This window comes from Pteropus vampyrus, unplaced genomic scaffold (genome assembly GCF_000151845.1).
Source record: "Pteropus vampyrus isolate Shadow unplaced genomic scaffold, Pvam_2.0 Scaffold147, whole genome shotgun sequence".
Classification (NCBI taxonomy): Eukaryota; Metazoa; Chordata; class Mammalia; order Chiroptera; family Pteropodidae; genus Pteropus; species Pteropus vampyrus.
The window spans coordinates 3,126,745-3,148,938 of record NW_011888928.1 but is presented as its reverse complement, the minus strand read 5'-3'; the positions used below and the strand labels follow the sequence as shown (position 1 = coordinate 3,148,938).

The 22,194-nt window shown below is 49.0% G+C and overlaps 1 protein-coding gene across 1 annotated transcript in view; it reads left to right on the top strand.

Moving 5' to 3' along the window:
* The first annotated feature begins 2,888 nt into the window (after positions 1 to 2,888).
* Positions 2,889 to 22,194, top strand: part of MYBL2 (MYB proto-oncogene like 2) — a 30,129-nt gene continuing 10,823 nt past the window's right edge. Inside the window, exons 1-9 of the mRNA XM_023536054.1 lie at positions 2,889 to 3,138; positions 6,163 to 6,256; positions 9,794 to 9,865; positions 10,665 to 10,757; positions 10,983 to 11,203; positions 13,006 to 13,168; positions 17,162 to 17,449; positions 19,325 to 19,738; positions 21,914 to 22,053. Coding sequence (XP_023391822.1) covers positions 3,119 to 3,138; positions 6,163 to 6,256; positions 9,794 to 9,865; positions 10,665 to 10,757; positions 10,983 to 11,203; positions 13,006 to 13,168; positions 17,162 to 17,449; positions 19,325 to 19,738; positions 21,914 to 22,053 — 1,505 coding nt within the window. The 5' untranslated portion in view covers positions 2,889 to 3,118. The remainder of the gene's footprint in view (positions 3,139 to 6,162; positions 6,257 to 9,793; positions 9,866 to 10,664; positions 10,758 to 10,982; positions 11,204 to 13,005; positions 13,169 to 17,161; positions 17,450 to 19,324; positions 19,739 to 21,913; positions 22,054 to 22,194) is intronic.

Below are 22,194 nucleotides of genomic sequence, written 5' to 3'. Positions count from 1 at the left end.
CTGCCACTTGGGCAAAAGATGGATCATGGGGATAGCGTACCCCCATTTACAGGTTAAACTGAATTATCTGACTGTAGGCAGTTTTAGAAATCATTACTAACGAGACTGGGAGAGCCCTGACTCTCCTTGCACATCAACAGATCAGATGACAAATGCCATCTACCAGAACAGGTTGGCAGCAGAAGGAGGCGTATGTGGGAAATTCAATCTCACCAACTGTTGTATACAGATAGATGACCAGGGCCAGGCAGTTGAAGATCTTGTCAAGCAGATGACAAAACTGGCACATGTGCCCATGTAAGTATGGCATGGATGGGACCCTGAGAGCCTTTTTGGAGGTTGGTTCTCTACCTTTGGGGGCTTTAAGACCTTAATTGGAGCCCTCCTCCTCCTCCTCCCCCTCCCCCTCCCCCCTCCTCCTCCTCAGTACCTGCCTCCTTCTGCCTTGCCTATTGCCTCGTCTGATCAACCACCTCCCTTATAGAGACTATAGTGGAAAGAAAGACTACAGCAAAGATCTTTACACAATGGAATTACTGGTCCCTTACATTGGGAGATCAAGGGGAAGATCATAAGGTTGATGCCCTATGAAAAATCTAAACAGGCATCAAAAAAAGGGAATGAGGACATTTCAGGGTTTTCATTAAAAGCTAATCGGCTTTGCTGTTCTGCTTTTGTAAACGTGCTTGCTGCAGCAAGAGCTCACTGCAGAGCTCTTTTGCATCTTGTCCTACTTGCCTTTTGCTCAACAAATGTAACTTTGTACTATTTGTACCCCTAGTGGCTCCTGCTTTCTGTAACAGTTTGTATCTGTCAGCAACCTGTGAGGACTCCCGGCCTTACCAATGTTACTACTTGTAGTATCCATAGCAACTCCCACCATCTGTAACGGTTTGAGTGCCAACTGACCAGTTAGCTTGTGTAAAAATTCTGGTATATAAGCAATGTTGCAAGTGAGCCCACTGCCCAGATCTTCAGAGCTTTCGTAGCTCCTCTGGGACCGCACCTCTGGGACCGCACCTATGGGACCGCACTTAATAAACATGAGTTCTCCTTTCTCTGCGAGTTACTACTTGGTGAGTTACTACTTGGTGTTTCGTGGGAGGGGTTTGGGATTTTTTCATCATTACCACCACCACAAGAGCAACAATAGTGTGGTATTTACTACGTATCTGAGATTGTTTTGAGTGGTTTACACTTATTTAATCCCACAACCACCCTACAAGGTAGATACCAGTGTAGAGATGAAGAACAGCAACAACAATAATATAGTACTTATCATGTACCAGGGATTGTTTTCAGTGGTTTTACACATTTTAGTTTATTTAATTCTACAATCACCCTACAAAGTAGGTACCAGTGTAGTGATGAAGAGCATAGACTCTAGAATTACACAGTCCAGGTTTGAATCCTTGCTTTGCATTTAGTAGCATTGTGACCTGGGGGATACTTGTGTCTCAGTTTCCCCATCTGCCAAAAGAGGATAATACTAATACTACCTCATAGGGTTGTTAGGATTAAATAAATTAAAGTTTGTAAAGCATACAGAACAGTGGCCGGTACATAGTAAAAGCTATCTAAGTTTTTGATAAATTTTATTTTTACAGATGAGAAAACAGGCACAGAGAAGTTAAATAATTTGCCTAAGATCCCACAATTACTAAGTGATGGAGCTGGGAATCAAACGTCAGGAAGTCTGACTTTGGAGCCTGCACTCTTAAATACTAGCTCCAGCAATGAAGAGTGGATGTCCATATGAATTATTTTATGAGGGATGGAGGTGGGGGAAGCCCTGAATTAATTATTGTGGACGTTTCTAGCACTTAAGATGTCAGTCTTCTTTCTGAAGTTTGCATCAGCTGACAAGACTGTCCCCAGATGTCCCAACAGTTTCTGGAAGAGGGGTCTGAGGCATAAGCAGGGGTTAGGACAATGGGGTTCAGCAAAGTCTCCCCAGGTTCTTGTCTCATATTTCATTTTACCTTGCTCTTAGTACTCCTAGGAAGCTGGATGTGGAAGGTACTTGGTAAATGGCAACTTAAAGTGGATACTCCTTTCTAAGCTTCTAGGTGTTTAAGCACCTGGTAAACAATTCAAGTTGAATTCTGGGCCTTGGGGATACTGTGGTGAATTCAGGGGCCACTTGGATTTCAGCATGCCCATAGTTCAAAGGGGGAAATACATAAATCAATAGATTGTGGGCAGTGGACCCAATGGATGAACAGGAAATAGGTGGGAGGGTGGAGACTTGTTCCTGGCCCAGGTTATGGCCCAAGCAGAGGCAGGGAGGCTAGCAAGTTTTCTTTGGCTGAGGGTGGGGTGGTGATCTGGCAGAATCCTGTAAAAATCTCTTCTGAGGGAGAGGGCAGAGGTTTTAAGTTCTGGAGAGGCTAGATCAGGTTTGCATTTTAGGAGGCTCACTCCAGCTGCCAGGAATTAAGTGGAGAAACCAGAGCCACTGATTTCGATGCTGGAGAGGAAGCAGGGAACCGGTTCAAAGGCGCAGCCCTGGTCTAGGTAGGGGGTTAGGGGGCCAGTTTAGGGTGGAGTTTGTAGGCTGAAGGGGCCCCTTGGACTAGCCCTGGGGTCTTTTGCACACTGGTGGCTTCTACGGCCTGACTCTCCTGTGCTTGTGGCTCACTCCCTTTCCTCTGTCTTTGCTGTATGGGTTACTCCTGGGCCTCCCCCGAACCACCTTTAGCCTGAGCCCGGCCTCAGTCCCATGACGGCAGGTTCAGAGCCGCAACTTCTAAGACCTTGCCCAGGCGCGGTCCTGCCAGCCCAGGACTTCGGGGCTTTGGGGCTGGAGACCGCCGGCCCGCCGGCCCCGCCTCCGAGTAGCCCCGCCCCCGCCAGGCCCCGCCCCGGCCCGCCGGCCTGCGCGCCAGGCCCGGGCGGTGCCGACGCGCTTGGCGGGAGATAGGAAAGTGCTTCTGCGCGCGCCGGCGGCGGCAGCAGTTCCTGCAAGCGGCGGCGGGACCTGCGGACTCGCTGAAGTCTTCTAGCGTGGGTCCGGGGCTCGGAGCGGCCGGAGCAGCCCGCGACCTGACCCCGGCCCGGCTCCCGCTCCGGGCTCAGCCGGCGAGCAGGCGAGCGCGGCGCGGCCCGGGCCGGGGGGATGTCTCGGCGGACGCGCGGGTGAGCGGAGCCGTGCAGCTCAGGGCCCCTTCCCCCTCCCCAGGTGCCATCCCCCTCCACCCGGAACCCTACCTCACCCCCGTTCTCGCTATATAGCCCCTCCAAGCGGGGCGGGAGTGGAGGGTTCCCGTGGGAAATGCTGAACCCTGGGTCGCCCCACGCAGGGGTGCGCGAAGCCGGGGGTCTCTTGGGGCCCCTCGCTCCGCTCCCTGGGCCTTCTGGGTCTCAGAGCCTGGGCGGGCGGGTCTCCTGGGACCTGGGCCAAACCCTGCATGATGTCATTTTGTCTCCCGCCTAATTGCGGGGTGGGAGTGGGATGGCGGTGTCCAAGTCAGAGCGCGGGAGGCCAAACCTAGAAGACACTTGTCGTTCAAGCCTCTTTGGGTTCAGATTTGCGGGTGTGCGTTTCTTCTCAACATTCGGGGAAGTAGAGTACCCCAAGCCCTCTTCCCAGTCTGAGAAGGGTGCTGGGGGTGGGAGATCTTCTTTTGTCCCCCACCACCTGGTTTCCGGCCCCCAGCTGGGTTTAGTTTTAGAGGCCTGTCTTCCTGTTCCACATGAGAAGTTTGGGGCAGCTGGGGTTGCAGGTGAGAGTGAGACAGGCTGACGTGTATCAAGACCGCTCTTTGCCAGCAGTCTCTGGGGCCAAGGCAGGAACCGCGGTCTCCATTTTACTTAATACCCTAGAGAGTAAGTAAGTGGCAGAGTTAAGCCTGAAACCTGGTCTGTGAGCTCCAGGTGCCTTTCTTAATAACTCTGCTGCGCCTAGGGCTTGAGCTCTGGGCTTTTCAGCCAGTCTGGGAGTCAGGGAGGACAGTGGGGTCCTGCCCTGATCCCTCCCTGGATTCATGCAGCCCAGATTACCTTAAACCCCCTCTGGATGGTGTTTGCCTTTTCAGGCCAAGGGTATAGACTTGAAAAGCACTCCCTACTGGCTTTCCCCAGAGTTCCTCTTAGCCAAGAAGCCTCTGATCCCTGGGCAGCGGTCAGGGTGCCTGACACAGAGTCTTCCTTTCTCAGGCCATAATTACCCAGGTCAGCTCCAATTCTCAGAAGTTTTCTGGTCAGGCATTTGTCAGACCCTATCCTGATTTTTGGTTCAGAAAGTGTTACTCCAGGGAACCACAGAAGTCCTAGACAACCCCCAGGCCTTCTGCCACTTCTCCCCTGGGGCTCAGTGGAGGAACCCCGTCTTGTTCTATGGCACCCCGCAGCCCTCAGCTCCATTCTTGGCCACTTGCTGTAACTTCTCTGCACCAGGGCCCCACTTCCCGCTCAGCTTCTGACTCACCCCACCTGGAGCAAAGCCCAGCCCATCCAAGAGCATGGGAAAGGGTGTGTTGGACCTACATGTGGTTGCCACCACTAACTAGGCCTGTGCTTTTTCAGTAGGGACTACAAGGTGAGGACTTGAAGGTGTAGTTGTGGAGCCTGGCTCTGTGGACTTGGCAAGTGGCATAACCCCTGTGAGCCTCAATTTCCACATCTATTAAGTGGGGATAATGAGAAAGCATGTGAAGGGGATGGTCAGCATTATATGGGTGATTGAAGTTTATCATCTCACAGAATTCTCCCAGCTGAGTTGCGGTCTCCATTAAATTGAGTATTGGAGCATCAGAAAATGTTTACACAGACACCTTTAAATCTTTGAAGGAACATTTGCCGAGCTTCTTTTAGAAGCTGTGTGCCGAAGAACCAATCATAACTGTCAGAAAGAGGTCTGGGGGTAGTTGATTTTAAAGTCAGCTTTATTCTGTTATTAGTATCGTGCAGAATTTTTGTCTCCTACTTTGCGACGGTGGAGGACCCTATGAATTAGGTCAGGAATGACGGGGCTAGGCTGAATTCCAGTTCCTTCTGTGATTAATGTATTGCTGGGTTTACATACTGTTCGACCCTTTCTTTCTAAAAATATTTAAATTTTTGTTATCTACTAATAGGCAGTAGCTTTGTATGATTATTTACTCCTGTATCCGGTCATTCCCTGAGCAAACATTTCAGACCTTTTGATACCAACCCCCAAAGGCCCTGCGGATGTGGAGGTGGAACTCACCTCTGTTGTTGACTAGATGACATCCAGGAGGAGATAGGCAGCCTCAGGGCCTACAGTCTGAGATAGGATTTCCAAGGTCCCCTGGGCGCATAGGAAAATGCTGACTAGGAAGATACTGATTTCTGGAGAAAGGGTAAAGAAGATGGACACAAAGGAAATTCTCTTCTTGGCTTGTACTTGCTTTGCTTGTCTGGAGATACTTAGGCTCTTCCCACTTATAAATGCCTGACTTAGGAATGTACCTTGACAGGTGACCTGATTGAGGCAGGTCCTACCCACCTCATGGAGTTGGAAGCTCATTAATCTTCTGTGAGCACCTGATATCACTGGAGATAGAAAGTGTGGTATCTATTTTCAGAGTCATTAAACCTGATAAATATGAAGAGTTTGGAGCAACATGGAAAATTGCCATAGAAAATAAAAACATCCAGAATTTAAAGCTGCTCGTACTCTTGATTTTTCTCTCCATAAACTATGCCTATATGTAGGCAAGGATTGAGAGAGGGGATGTGAAAAAGTGGACGTAGTTGCTAAGATAAGGTATTTAAAATGTTTATCCCAAATAACCAATATTTCTTAAAGTTCTGGAACTTGGTTACATACATCATCATCTTACATCCTTAGACTATCAATGCCAGTTTAAAAATTGTTATTGAAAAAAACATTAAACGATGTCTGGTTTTGAATATCATAACATTCTTAGTGAAATCTCAACTTTTTCTTGTAGCTTTTGAAATCCTTAGGGTATTCCTGAAAATGAAGAAGAAAATAAAATAGCCCATAACCTCATTTCATTAAAAAATTTAAAAAGGAGAGTGGAGGTACCTACATTTTTGAAAGCAGAAAGAGTAAAAGCCTGCATCCCTCAAACCTTTCCCTAGAGGTCACTGGCTCCTACTCATACACTCTCCATCCACCACGTAGCAGAACGTGGAGACACATGTCCTTGACCTTTAGCTTGCTCTCCCTAGTGAGGAACTGGATGAGCTTCACTACCAGGACACGGATTCAGACGTGCCAGAGCAGAGGGACAGCAAGTGCAAGGTCAAATGGACCCATGAGGAGGTGAGTGATGCTGGGGGGCAAGTCCAGTGAAGGTGATGGCAGCTGGGAGTGTGTGTGCCTGATACCCCAATGGTGTGATCAAGAGGAGGAGCCAGTGAAAGAAGTGGATGGGTCCTCTGGTTCTTCTTGATGACTCTTAGAGCATTCTGGGGGACTCAATATCGAGGACTCTTGGGGGGATGTGTCTCAAACCTCAGGGCCAGCAATTGCTGTGTCTCCTGGAAGCTGGCATGGTATACATTGTGGATATTAACTGGACTTCTTTAACTACTAGGAGGGTTAGCCAAATCTGCAACCTCCCTCTATTATTTTAAGAAATTAATTGTATCTTGTGACATCCAGCTCTGAATTGATTTTATTCTTTAGTCTGTTTTGTGGAGGTATAATTTATATGCAATCGAATACACCTTTTAAAAGTGAACAGTTTCGATAAAAATGTGTACTCACATAAGCACCACTCTGATTATCCCCAAATGTTCCCTTTGTGGTCCATCTTCCCCATCTGTAGGCAATCGCTGATCTGATATCTCTTGGCTTGATTCATTTTGCCTGTTCTTGGTTGTCCTACCAATGAAATCATACTGCTGTGCTCTTTCCTATCTGGCTTCTTTTGCTCAGCAAAATGTTGCGTGATTGACTAATTTGTTCATTTTTATTGCTGAATAATATTCTTCGGCTATACCACAGTGTGTTTCACTTGTTCATGGGCATTTGAGTGGTTTCAAGTTTTTGGCTATTGTGGATAGATCTTCTGTGAAGATTCTTGCATAAGTCTTTTTGAGGATTATGTTTTCATTTCTCTGAGGAGGATACTTAGGTACAGTCATGGGATAGGTAGGTATATGTTTAGTTTTTTGGAAACTGCCAGACCTTTTTCTAAATTGATTGTACCATCTTAGACTCCTACTGGCTTTATCTTTTTATTCTACCTTTATTTTCCTGGGTGTGTTATAGTTTTAAGTCTTTTTTTTTTCTTCCTGTGGGAGTCGTAACCCCTCTTAAATCATAAAAGATGTTTCTACAGAGAAGTGCTGAACCGGCCTTTTCTGTTCATCCCCCTGTGGACCAGGGACTATATTCAGCTCTTGTGTGCTTAGAAGAACAAACAAGATGGGGTCCCTTCCCTAGAGCAGCTCACCATCTGGGGCGGAGAGATAAGACTGCACACAGGCCCACGGGTGTGCCGTGGTCATCCACAGCCCCGGCAGGATCAGTGTCCCTGTGTGCTCACTGTCTTCTCTCTGCTGCTTGCACTAAGGCTCCTGGCGTATAGGAAGCATGGGTAATTGTTGAAATACCTTTATAAGGAGAGGTTACTTACTGTTATCTGAAGAGATTAGGGAAAGTTTTATGGATAGGATTTGGAAATTCAGCAGTCAGGGAGATAATTGTCAAAATACCTTTAGAAGGTGAGGCTGCTGTTCTCTGAAGAGATTAGAGGAAGTTTCATGGATAAGGATTTGGAAATTCAGCAGTCAGCAAAGTATAAAACAGTGAGCAGGTCAGAATAGGAAATGGGTTGTGGGTGGAGAAAAGCCAGTAGAAGAGCCCCAGGTTGGCTGGTGCAAAGGGTCCTTGAAGGGGAAGAGTGGTCGATATGGAAGGAATATCGATGGGGGCCAAATAAAGCCTCGACGGTTGGGCTCAGAAGTATAGGATTACTCAGCCGGCAGGATGGAGCTGTTGAAGATTTTTAAAACACAAGAGTGACATGAACATCTGGGCTTCAGTGGAGCTAACCTGCTGTGTGTAGGATTTGGGGGCAGCCTGGGGCAGAGACCAGTGCTAAGGGAGTGGGGCAGGGTGCTGCACGGGGCAGACTGTGGCCAGACTAGGGCAGTACCCGGTGGAGTTAACAGGTGGGGGAGACCCATGAGGTCAGGGAGGAGTTGGAGAAGAAATGGCTGGTTGTCAGGGAGGATGGTGGTGCCGGAGATGGATGTGGAGGAATGAAGGCAGGTGTGGGCCTTGGCCAGGCCAGGTGGCGGAGGAGGGCAGAGTATCTAAGGGCTGCCTGGGTGGGTGTGAGCTGGCTCAGCTACAGGATCTGTGGGGACTTTGCTCAGCCACTGCTGGACTGTGGCCAAACTGCAGCTGAGGGTCTAGATTTTTGTGTTGTCCTTTTTTTCTGTCCAGGAGAGAGTGTGTGTGTGGTGAAAAACATGTAACATGAAATTTACCATCATAACCATTTTTAAGTGTACAGTTCAGTGATGTTAAGTGTATTCCCATTGTGCAACAGATCTTTAGAACTTTATCTTGCAAGATTGAGTCTCCGTACCTGTTAAACACTTAATTCCTCATCTCCCTTCCCCCAGCCCTTGAAACCACCTTTCTACTTCTTTGTTTCTATGATTTTGACTATTTTACTTCATGTGAGTGGAATCATAAAGTGCTTGTCTTTTTTGTGACTGGCTTATTTTGTTTAGCATAATGTCCTCGAGGGATCACGAGTCAGAACTTCCTTCTGTTTTAAGCCTGATTAATAACTCATTGTATGGATATACCACATTTTAAATAAACAATTCGATGGAGGAATACTTTACATACAATCAGCTATAACCATTTAGAGTACAATTCGATGAGTTTCTGCAGACATGTTACCTTGCAGCTACCAGCACCATCAATGACATGTTAGAACATTTCGGTCACCACCGAGCAGTCCTCTCTCCCCTTTGCTGTCCATCCCTCCCCCGCTGCCCCACCTCAGACAACCTGACTCACTGACTCCCTTTTTGTCCCTAGGGTTTAGTTTACACTTCCTAGGATTTTATATGCATGGGGTATACAGTACGTGCTCTTTTATGTCTGGCTTCTTTCACTGGTCGTGATGGTATTGAGATCCTGTATTGTTGCGTGAATCAGTAGTTCATTTTCAGGAGAACATTTTAACAGGCACCGTTTTGCCTTCCGACTACTCTTGATTCTGCCCGTGTCTCCCCATCTCCATCGCTATGTCACTGTCATCTCTGACCTGGGTGCCTGTAATGACCTCCTTTCATCCATCCTGCTCTCTTACAGCCCCTTTTCCTGCAGCTGTGAAAGTGAACTTCACAAGAAGCACTTTGGACCGAGACCACCTGGTGCTCAAATGCATCAGTGGCTTTGCATGACACAGAGGCCCAAACCAACCTGTGTGTGGTCTGGCCCTTGCTGCCCCTTCCAAAATGATCTTTCGTTCCTCTCTCCCTTGCTGCTTCCTGCATTCCAGTTACACTAGACTTCCTTGGGACTCTCTTTTTTTCTCCCTGAATAGGCAGTCACCTATTTAGCACATACCTCTCCATACTCCCAGCATGGTGTCTTCACTTTAGTTTGTGGGAGCCTTGAATTAGCATCTGCCTCCCTCTGGACCATAAGCCCCACGAGGTTGGGCAGCTCTGTCACTTCTGTGTCTGTAGTGCCTGGTGCATAGTAGGTGCTCAAGTCATGACTGAATGGATGAATGAGGCTGTTTCATGTGGAGAGGGCTCCGTCTCAAACAGCTGCTTTCTGCATCATGTGAGCCTGAGCCCTCTGTCTTTCTGGCATTGTCAGGATGAGCAGCTGAGGACCCTGGTGAGGCAGTTCGGACAGCAAAACTGGAAGTTTCTGGCCAGCCACTTTCCTGTGAGTGCAGTTCCTCTGTGGCCCCCTCCCCCAAGGACAGGGTTCTAGGTGACCAGACAGGCCTGGGACAGGCTTGCTGTCAAGGAGAAGAAAAGAGAGTTCCTTATCAAGGTGCAGCCCATCCCCTCTAGCTATTCCCCTGGGCCCTTTCTTCCCAACCTGGAATTCGCATATTTGCATTTCTTCCTGCAAGCCTGGAGCGAACTAGTGCTGTTTCTCAACAGTGAGACTAAAATTGAGGGGAAAAGCTACTTCCCGCAGGCAGAATTGGCTGGTGCCACCACATCCAGCACTTAGAGTCTCCTGGTGGTACAGGTCTCCGTCGGATCCCCCCTCCCAGGACTGCAGGTGTTTGGTTAGGGAGTGTGTGTGGCAGGAGCTGCTACCTGGCTTATTTCTTGTGTCACTCTGGGAGCTCAGAGACCAAGTCACCAGACCCCTTCTGCCCCATTCCTCATCTCCCTCTTCCACGTGATCTAGAACTTTCGGGGAAATAACACTCCCTGAAGCAAGCAGGAGTCCCTGACATATCCCACCGGCTTATACAGGGATTTTAAAGGCTACAGTGGTGGCGGTGGCTTCCCGTAGGGTTCTGAGTTTGCCCAGTTCCATCCATGTCCTCTTGTAGGAAAGAGAAACCACATGTTCTGGCATGTGGGCTTGTAGTGCGTAGTGGGTACAGGAATAGGACAAAACCCATCTGAGGTGGGCCTGACTCCAGACTGCAGTCCCCTGAGTCCAATGATCAACCGGGATTCAAGGCTGCCTCCCTAGTTCTCACAGATTCCTGTTCTCCCAGAACCGCACTGACCAGCAATGCCAGTACCGGTGGCTGAGGGTCTTGAATCCGGATCTCGTCAAGGGGCCATGGACCAAGGAGGAAGACCAGAAGGTAACTAGTGGGACAGAGCTGCGTACACAGTGAGCCTTCACCCACTTTGCAAATCAAGGGACTTCGAGCCTGCCCTTGGGTTTGGCAGGGGGTCAAGCTGAATGAAGGTTGAGTGTGTCATCTGCTGGTCATTTGGCCGCCCTGGTGGTGGGGCTCAGGTGGAGAGAAGGTGATAGGGCCGAGGCAGGGGCGGGTCAGTTGGCTTCATAGAGGCTTACCTCCAAGGTCATTGAGCTGGTTAAGAAGTATGGCACGAAGCAGTGGACGCTGATTGCCAAGCACCTGAAGGGCCGGCTGGGGAAGCAATGCCGTGAGCGCTGGCACAACCACCTCAATCCCGAGGTGAAGAAGTCCTGCTGGACCGAGGAGGAGGACCGTATCATCTGGGAGGCCCACAAGGTGCTGGGCAACCGCTGGGCCGAGATTGCCAAGATGCTGCCGGGGAGGTGAGCTGCCTTCTGGAGGCCTGGGGACGGGGCCAGGCAGGGTGAGAGCCTTGCCGGTGAATACTCCAGGAGTCAGGTTTCTCTTCCCAGGGATGCATGGGTCCTTCAGACTCTTGCCCGGGCCTTGCTGTAGGGACAGGGGGCTTGGGGGCCTCCCATTCGGTGTGCATATTTTCATTTAGCCCCTCTCTCAGTTCCGTGTGCCATTCCTGCCCTCTGCCGTGGCCAGGGTTGCCTGGTCTTTTTTCCCAGAGAATAAACCTCCCTCCTGCCTGTGAGGTCAAGGCCAGGATCTGGATATTGGAACCACTTCTCTGTCCTCAGCCTACTCCTCACTGGGCCTGGTCCTTCCAAGCCTCGAGCCTCTTGGGGTTCTGCAGGGAGCTCTGGAAAGACTTGGCTCCTTCTTGCCAGAGTCTTCCTTCGGGTCAGCTCCCAGTCTCCTAAGTTGCTTATTGCTCTCCTAACTGTCCTCCGTCTTCCGGAAACTTATAAAAATCTCTTATTTGCTGCTGCCTTTTATGCCGTATTCTTTGTCCTTACGCATTTTTTTACCTGATTTTGTTTTATTTTTAATCCTTTCTTCATCACAGCAGTATGGTCCTGGGAGGGGGAGGAGATAGAATGCCAGATGGTGTTTTTCCGCTGAAGTCTGGAGTGGTCTGTTTTCAGAACTCAAACCCAAGCATGGTATTCTTTTAGCGTTTCTCCTCACACTTGGATTGAAGACTCAGCCTCTTTCCCCACGTCACCAGCCCTGGCTCATGCCACCAGCCCTGCCTTGACCCACGGCATCCTTGCTCACGCGTCCCTCGGCTCAGTCCCTCATACACAGTGACCCCTCCACTGAGAACGCCCCGGTGTGCCTTGGTCAGCCCAAAAATGTCCTCTGCCTTGTGCCCGTTGCATAGCCGACATGTTCTCATTTTTCAGTTCTTGATGGGGGCGTCATTTCCTCGGAGAAGCTTTCCCATAGTCCTCCCAGACTATGGCCGGTCCCCGGCAGCCTCACTGCAGTGCCCCTGCCTGTCTTCTGAGCAGCTCGAACCCCAACTATAATTAGACATGATGCCCATCTCCCCAACTAGAGTAGACTCTTAATGCAGCCGCCTGTCTTACTTGCTGGTGTATCCCCAGTGCCTAGAGCAATGCCTGCCACATTATGGGCACTTCATAAACATATGTGAGCAAAAGAATGAAGTGCATTATAGCTTGGAGTACCCCAGATCTGAGCATGAGGGCTGGGAGGGCTGGGAGGTGTTTTGGGTCAGGTTCCCTAGAAGCAGAACCCGAGTCACAGAGGTTAAGGCACATGGGGTTAGGTTGAGGAAAGGCTGTCACCTGTGAAAGGAGGAGTGGAGAGGAGTAGGGAAGGGACCCAGCAAGATGGGGTCTCTGTAAAGTCTGGCCTTGACCTGACATGCTCTGTGTGTGGGTGTCCTGAGGGTCTGCGGTGGGAGAGGTTAGAGAGACAGACCTTTTTAGACTGGTTGCTCAATTGAGCTGTTATTCTCTGTGCACAATTCAAGAGAAAAGTACTCTGCTCGGAGCGTCAAAGAAGAGCCTACTGTGTGTCGGCACGTCTGTGCTATTGTGTACTGTTATTTAGCAGAGTGGAAATGGTCTATCACTCATTAAGGGCTAGAAACGTGGCTTCATCTTAGAGCCAAGAGACCTTAGAGTTCTTCAGGTGGGACCCTCATGTACAGGGGTGGAGCTCAGCTCGGGGGAGGTTAGTGATGTGCCCGTTGGCACATGGGCCACGGGGCTAGGGCTCAAAAGTCCCCCGTTTGCCCCTGCAGGACGGACAATGCTGTGAAGAATCACTGGAACTCCACCATCAAAAGGAAGGTGGACACAGGAGGCTTCCGGAGCGAGTCCAAAGACTGTAAGCCCCCCGTGTACTTGCTGCTGGAGCTTGAGGACAAGGACAGCCATCAGAGTGCTTACCCCGCGGAAGGCCAGGTGAGATGGCTGTCCAAGGCACTTAGCCAGTGGTTGTGGCTCTGGGTTGGTTTGTGATTGGATGTTTATCCAACGTGGTCTAATTTAACATCCCTTTTTACCTTACCCACAGCTGTTTATTAGTTCTTGCCACAGAGTCTCAGTGTGGCTGCGTGTCCGTCACAAGGGCCTTTCCTTGTCACACACGTCTGCACGTACCTGGGACTTGTCTGCCCACAGGTGAAGCATGACAGAGCAAGCCGAAATATAAAACTGAGGATTGCCCTCAGCCTTTTTCTGTCCCTATCCACAGCTTTCTTCCTATCTGCTTTTTTTTTCATAATAAAAGCATGTTTGCAGTTTAAAAAATCAGATTTATTGAGGCGTAATTCTCATACAGTAAATTCATTCCCTTTAGTGTACAGTTCTGAGTCATCACAAAAACAGTGGTGGAACCTCCACCGCAGTCAAGATAGAGAACATTTCCATCATAGAAGAGAAAATCATAAATGAAATCATTTAATAGTATTACATTGCATTCGTAAAAATGGAACCAACATGCAGATGTTAACATCTCCTGTCCCACACCCCAGAACAAACTTTTTTTTGATATTTAAAAAATGTGATTCTTAAAAGATGAAGATTCGAAGCAAATGTGTCAAAGCGTGAAGATTTGACAGTGCTGGGTGTGTTAGGTAGCACTTCAGCATGGTTTTCTAATCTTTTCTGTAATTGTGAACTATTGAGTAATTTTTTTCCCCATTACCCCCCTTCCCAATTCTTACTGGGGACTAGATAGAACTTATTCACTGTTGTAATTGTACAGCACCCTGCTGGAGCGTTACATGATGTTTTTGCCTCTGTTTCTTGATTTTTCAACTCAGACAGTATCTCTTGATTCCCTGATGGGGAATGTACCTCTGGGGTAACAAATTTACATAGTAGAAAAAGGGATAAATGAAAAGCAAAGCGACTTCTTCCTCTAGTCTGGACTCCCTATGTGTCCGCTGAACAAAGGAGTCTACTTCTCACGCTTTTTTTTCCTGCAAGTCTAAGTAGTAAGTTTTCAGTCTTTTTACTTCTGATTGAAGAATAAGCATGCATGCCGTAAAGAGAAACCGTGAGCATCAGCAAATATGGGGATGTGGTCTTTCAGGCTAGGGCAGAGTGGACAGACCTTCCTTAGTCTCCGAAAATCCTACATGGCTGAAAATCAGTTTATATGGACTTGGCTTTTGTCCCCTAGCACTTTGTGTCTTGATTTCGTTCGGCCTGGCCTGGCCTGGCCTGGCCTGGCCTGGCCTGGCCTGGCCTGAGCCCCAGCCCCAGCCCTTGACTCTGAGCACTGGAAGTCAGGTCAATGTGTTGGTATCAGCCTTATCATCATTTTAATGGTTCTGTTGTGTTGCTTATTTATTTAAATGAAATCCGTATCCAGATTTTCTGTTTTTGTTGTTATTAGAAAGAAAACTTTAATGAACAGCCTTGTAGCTAAATTACTGCTCATTTACTCAATTATTTCTTAAGAAATTCTTAGAGCTGCATAGTCACACTCTTAACACCTTGTGCTAGATTACTTACTAGAAAAGTTTTGCCTGTTAATGTGTGGTGGGTCCACTTCCTGTTTTCCCCACTCACTGGGCAATGCTTGCAATTAATTATAAGCTTTTCCCGTGCTATAAATGTAATACATGATCATTGTAGAGTTAGAAACTTCACAGAACTGAACAGTGCAGTAGGCAGAGCCCGCTAAGTTTGAAATGAGGTAACGCGATATCTTGCCGTCTTACAAGTTTCTTTTGCTACTTCCATCTTTCCATGTCATGTGTATGTAGAGCTCTACACCATTCTCGAATCTGTCATATCTTCTGTTGAACATCTGTCACCATATCCCTCAATGTACTGCAGTGAACATCGTTCAGATTCTTTGTGCATTTGCTGACTTATGTAGGTTAATTTTACAGATACGGAATGGCTGGGTCAAGTAGTGTGGACCTTTGAAATTGTCATAAGCGTTACCAAATTGCCACACAAAGGGTCGTACCATTTTATCCTCCCGTCAACAATGCATGGGACTGCCTGCCTTGCCACATCATTGTCACTGCTGGTTATGACTGTATAAAAATGCCTGCCAATTTTAAGAGTTAAAATGGAATATCGTTTGGTTCTGATTTCTTTTACGACTAGTGAGGTTGACTTTTTCTTTAATTTATTGATTTGCTTTTGCCTTTTCGTCTTTTTTCTCATTGGTTTGTAAACTTTATATTTACGTGTTAAAGGTATTACCCCTTGATTATATAGTAATGTTCCCCCAGTTTATTGGTAGCTCCCTTATCCCTTCATTTCATAAAGGTATAATTTACAGACAGTAAAATTTAGTAGACAATTCTGTGAGTTTTGACAAATGTAGCTATCACCACAGTCAATTTCCATCACCCCCCCTGCCCCAAATTCCCACATGTAGTCACCTGCTCCTGCCCCTGCCCAAGCCCCTGGTGACCACTTATTTGTCTCCTCTGTGCAGTTTTGTTAAGAATGTCATGTAAGTGGAGTCATATTTCATACATACAGTGTGGTTTCTTTTGCTTGGCATTATTATGCCTTTAAGATTCTTCCCTGTGTTAAGTGTGTCAGTGATTTGTTCCTTTTTATTGTTAACTGATATTCTGTCCCTTGCATGTACCATGGTTTGTCTGTCTGCTTACTGGCCGAGTACATTGTTTCCAACTAGTGTTTACAAATGAAGCTTCCATAAATATGTGTACAGGTTTTTGCATGAACACATGTTTTAATTCCCCTTGGGGAAATATCCAAGAGTGGGATTGCTGGGTTGTATGGTGAATACATACCTAACTTTATAAGAAATTGCCAAACTGTTCTCCAAAGTGGCTGTTTTCTAAAGTGGGATTCCCTTGTAGGTACCTTTTAAATGCCACAGTGTTGATGGCATTCCGCCTCTCCCTCCAAATATATAGCAGTTACAAGCTTTTAATCAAATCTGTTCTTATCTCCTTTTCTTCCTTTGCTTGAATCACAAACCATTTCTATCCTGGCCACTTGACTACAATAGTAATAATAGCCACCGTTTAGGTTGGATGCTTTGCACATCCTTGCTGATCTGCATAACAGTGCTCGGTAGGTAGCCTTAGTGTTCTCATTGTCTTCATTTTATAGGCAAGGAAACTGAAACTCTGAGGTATAACAGCTTGTCTAAGGTCACCAAGTAAGTGGCAAAGCTGTGCTTGAATCCAGAGCCCGGGTTTTCTCTCTGACTCCATTCCGCCACCGTTCACACAAGACCTTGCTCCTCACTCTGTTAGTCACATGTGCTGTTTTAATGGCTCTGCAGGAGTCTGTCAGGTTAACGTGTCAAGCTTGTTCCAAGATTCTGCCCAGAGAACTTTTGCCACAATGGATTTTCCTATACTTTTTTTTCCTGTCAAAAAATTAGTATACATTTGCTTATTAAACTTTTATTTTGAAATAATATTAAGCATACAGAAAAGTTGCAAGAATAGTATAAAGAACTCTCTTGCCAGATTTGCTCCATCTTTCTATATACTCGTGTTACTTTTCTTTTAACCTGGGCCATTTGAGGGTTGGTTACATACATTGTGCCTCTTTATTTGTTAATATTTCAGTGTGTTTCCCAAGAACAGGGGCATGCACTTACATAACCACAGTACAGTTATATCCAATTCAGGGAATTAAACGCTCGATTCAGGACTTTTATCTATAGTCCATATTCCATTTTCTCCTGCCCCCGATCCAGTCCAGGATTAGATACTGCATTTAGTTGTCATATCTCTTTCTTCCTCTTTTATCTTGAATAGTTCATCAGCCTTTCATGTTACTGATATTTTCGAAGCATGTTAATAAGGCCGGTTATTTTAGAGACTCTATTTGGATTCTTTCGCGGATCCCTTATTCCATTCAGGTTATACGTTTTTAGCTGGAATACAGAAGAGTATCTTGTACCAAAAGCTCCAGATGGTGTTCTTTTGTGTCCAACAGGGAAGTCTTGTGAGTAACTGGCCCCCGGCACTCCCTGCCATGAAGGAAGAGGAGAGCAGTGAGGAGGAGTCTGTGGCAGCCGCCCCCGCTAGGGAGCAGGACGCTGTCCCTGCAGAGCTGGACGACGTGCGCACACCAGAGCCCCTGGATGACATCCCCAAGCATGATGACGAGGAGGGCTCCTCGCCAGAAACCAGCCTGCCCTACAAGTGGGTGGTAGAGGCTGCAAACCTCCTGGTCCCGGCCGTGGGGTCCAGCTTCTCGGAAGCCCTGGACTTGATTGAGTCGGTAATGTTGGTCCCAGCACTTGACATTGTGCCCAAAGCACCTTATAGCACAGAGTTCTCTCGTGGGCGGGCATTCTTTTGTTAACTCATTATCCCAGTAACATTTACGGAGCTGGGGCCTGGGGATACTGGAATAGTTGGCATATAGTCCCTGCCCTCGGGGAGCTTCTGATTCACACTGTGCAGCACGGGGTAGGGGTGGGAGAGCTCCCCAGAGGAGGTGGCACCAGCACTGCATCCTTGAGGATGACGGGGGAGAGTGTTTAAGGCCCATACATAGCACGATTAAGCATGGCTTTTGGGTACCACAGATGCTTGACTGTCCCTGGAGAGACCTGGGAGGTGCTAGGGCTAGAGGGGAGAGTGGGTTCTGATTACTCAGGTGTTTCAGCCCCTGAGGCAGAGCTGGCTTGGAGCATGCCCCTCGAGAGAGAGCTCTTGGTGTGACATCCTCAGCTCCCAGCTGCATCAGCCAGGTCTGTGGTGTGGAACAGGTTTCAGGAGGTGATGGGCAAGCGGCCTGGCCACCAGGGGCAGTGGAGTTCAGGGGCGGGCCTTCCAGGTTCGCCTTCCCATTTGGCCTTCTTCTCTCCTTGCTAAAAATAATGACATTCATTGAACATCTACTAAACGCCAGGCTCTAAGCTTAATGTACAGCCCACCCAGTATTCTATGAAGTGTGTCCTTTCTCTGTGTTTTGTAGATGAGACTGAGGCTCAGAGAGGTTAAATTGTGTACCGAAGGTCACACAGCGAGTAAGCTTCATGGTCTTGACCTTTGTACTGTGCTCTCACTGTCTTCCTCAATGGGGGTTTGGATGGTACGATTGCCAGCGAGCCGTCTCTCAGTCCCTCTGACTCTGGGGTCTCACCTCTGAGCCCCAGCACCTGGGATTAGACCCAGCTCAGGGTTCATCTGCCCCTTCCACTCAAAGGAATTTCAGGGTAGCTGGAGAAGCAGGTCTAATGTGTTCATCAGCCTGAGCAGCAAATAGCTCTGAGGCTGCTGTGCTCAGTTGCTCCTTTGGGCTCTCCAGGGGTGTGTTGAGATGAGAGTTGGGCTGACTCCGCCCATCACTCCTGGCAGTTTACGGTGTTGCCTTCATCCTCAGACTGTTGCGTATCTTCCTCTACTTGATGGGCACAGAGAAGGGGAGAAGAGAGCTCACTATTATTGAGCACCCCGTGTGTGAGGCCCAATGCTCAGTTAGCAATTATAGTACCTAACATTCGAGTACCTACTGTGTGCTGGGCTTTTACTTGCTACCTACGTATGTGCTCTCTGTGTTAACAGCTCTGTGAAGTGGGTGGTGGGCTCATCCCTGGGGAGGGGGAGGATCCCAAGCTCAAGTTCAGAGGCTTGTCCAACATCACACAGCTGGTGTGGTGTAATTTGCTAGGGAAGACCTGGGCATGCCTGTCACGATTGCTCCTAGAAAGTGACCCTGGGTGGGTTGCACCCCCTCTGGCCTGCTCCTCTGTGTGGAATGGGGGGAAGAACCCCTTCTCCAGCAGGGTTGTTACGGGGTTGGAAACAGCTGCTGCGAAGTGGCCCGAGAGGCACCCACGGTGGACAAGCTCGTGGGGCACAGGCGCTGCCTCCTTTCCAGGAATGTGGCCATGTAAATCCAGAGCCTTAAACCTGCTCGCAGCCTCGGCCTATGCCTTCCACTTCTAGTGCTCTGTGTTAAGTGACTGATATAGTCGTGTGATGAAATATTTTAGTCTTAAAAATTATAAAGGTTGAAAAATTGTCACCCTAATAATGACTAATGTTTATTAATAGCTAATGTTTAACTCATAAATATTAGAATCAGGCAGCTGGTAGAAAAGCAGAGGCAATGCAGGGATACCTAACCCCTCTCCTCTCTGGCCAGGACCCTGACGCCTGGTGCGACCTGAGTAAATTTGACCTCCCTGAGGAGCCGTCCGCAGAGGACAGTGTCAGCAGCAGCCCAGTGCAGCCCCAGCCTTCAGAGCAGCAGCAGGCGCCGCCGCCCCAGCAGCCGGCGGCCCCGGGTCCCAGCGTGACCGAGTACCGCCTGGACGGCCCCACCATCTCGGACCTGAGCCGGGGCAGCCGGGGCGAGCTCATCCCCATCTCCCCCAGCACTGAAGTGAGGGGCTTGGGCGTCGGCACGCCGCCCTCCGTGCTCAAGCGGCAGAAGAAGAGGCGTGTCACCCTGTCCCCCGTCACGGAGAACAGCTCCAGCCTGTCCTTCCTGGACTCCTGCAACAGCCTCACGCCCAAGAGCACACCCGTCAAGACCCTGCCCTTCTCGCCATCCCAGGTGTGTGCACCTGGCTCTGGCTCCTCTCTGGGTTACGTTCACCCAGCACAGGGCCTGGCATGCAGGCACATGCTGTTCGACAAGTACTCATGGTTTGTCTGCTGTGGGAGAGGGCTGGGGACGAAGCGGTGAGCAGAAACAGGCCTGGCCCTGCCCTCATGAAGCTTACATTCTGGCAGGAAGACCAATTAATAAAAACGACCCAAATACGTATGATAAATGGAATGAAGGAGAAGGCTTATGGTGTTGCCAGTGCATCGAGTCTGGGGGGGAGGGCGTCATCCGGGAAGGCTTCCCTGAGGAGGAGGCATTGCTTGAGCTGGGGATAGTGGGTGATAACTGGGCAAAGAAGGGAACGTCCAGACTCAGTATTTGTTAAAAGAGTCCATTTATTAAGCATCTATTTCATATCAGATTTGCCAGCACTGGGGAGCAAAGGCGAAGAAGACAGTCCTGCCCTTGAACAGGACAGCTAGGGTTGGGGACAGGCTGGCAATGATTAGGATGCAGTGATCTGCTCGTAGCAATTACTAAGTCATCAAGAAGAGTATTGTGTTCTGAAAACTGTTTTGGAGGGGCCCTGTCTTTCCTAGAGGTCAGGGAGAGGACCTCAGGCTTTCTGGTGGCGGGCGAGGGGGTGGGGGTGTCTGGAGTGGAGGGCGGATTTGTCGATCAAGTGACCGGAACAGAGGCACAGAGATGGAGGGGCAAGGTGAGTGGTGTGAAGTCCAGAGCTAGAAGTGTTGGTGGGGGAGGATGGCGCCAGGGGCCTTGGAGGGCCTAGGTTATAACTGAGGGGTATGCACTGCCCTGGGGGCTGTGTGGGGGGTTGGTAGGGCACTGGCAGCGGAGAGACTGGAGGGCTGGGTCAGAGGCAGGTCTTTAGAACAGAGTGGGTGATGGCTTTGGGTTTTGCTGGGTAGGCTTTCTCCCATGAAGATGTGAGAGAGAGTGAGGCCCAGACATGGTGCATTTCGGAGGCTACACCATCATCTGCTGTAGAGGGATTGAGGCCAGGCCCATGATGTGGGGTTGCTAGTGGTTTTTCCAAGAGAACTTTGCTAGGGCTGCCATAAGAAAGTACCACACACTGTGGCTTAACAGAAATTTATTTTTCTCACAGTTCTGGAGGTCTCACAGGTCTAGAAGTCCAAGATAAGATATGGGCAGGGTTGGTTCCTTCTGAGGCCTGTTTCCGGTTTACAGATGGCTGTCTGTTCCCTGTGTCTTCACAGGGTCATCCTTTTGTGTGTCTGTATCCTAATCTCTACTCATAATCTCTCACCTTTTATAATTGTCTAAGGAAACCAGTCTTATTGGTTAGGCCCACCCATATGACCTCTTTTTTTTTTTTTAACCTTAATCTCTTTAAAGACCTTATCTCAAAATACAGTCACGGTCATGTGATTTCAATTTAGGAATTTTTAGAGGACACAGTTTAGCCCATACATAGTAGGCCCCAAGTGAGGACTGCTGGCTGGAAAAGGAAGGCCGCACATCAGTCTAGGATGATGGGGTGTGGTGGCCGCCCTGCTCTGGGGACCCCACAAAGGGTAATGGACCTGAGGGCTGCCGATGGCCTTGAGCTACCAAGGGCACCTGCAGGACTGAGACGGGGAGAAGGTAGTGCTTCAGATCTGGGTTTGCGTCCGGCCTCTAGCATTCGGCACAAGAATCTAAATCCCTCTAAGCCTTGGCTTGCTTATCTAAAAGAGATTGTAATAGTTCGTACCTCTCAGAGGTCTGCATGGGGGGGCGGGCAGTGTGAAGGGGAGGAGATGCTTTCTAAATGTCAACATCAGCTCTGCCGCCATCACCGTCCCTCGTCCATCACAGGTCATTTAAGAACCACTCTACACGCGCTTACCATTCTCTCTCCAATTGTACCAGCAGCAGCACATGGGGTGGAGCGGGGAGGGAAGGTGACCTCCCACCAGCCTGGCAAAAGCAGAGGCTGGGGTGATGACAGGCCTAGGGGTCTACGCGAACCCACTTGGTGGGTTCCCGCTGATCTGTCCCAGCCTTTGTGTTCTGGTGCCTGACCGGTGAGAGTGGGTCCTGATCAGGAGGGGAAGGGGACCTGTGTCGGAGCAGCCATGGGTAGGGGGCAGTCTTGAGGTTCTCACCTGACCACACAGGTCACCACTTTGTGTTTTTTTTGGTCTTCCCTGGTAGTTTTTAAACTTCTGGAACAAACAGGACACACTGGAGCTAGAGAGCCCATCGCTGACCTCCACCCCGGTATGCAGCCAGAAGGTGGTGGTCACCACGCCGCTGCACCGAGATAAGACGCCCCTGCATCAGAAGCACACCGCGTGAGTGCTGGCCTGCCCCTCCCCCAGCGGGGGCCAGTCTGGTGGGGGCCAGGGCCACCCTCGGAAAAACACCCGAGGCTCCGTTTCAAGAAAGCAGCCTCCTCTGGCCCCCACACCTCTTCCCGTTTGTCCGTGTAGTCT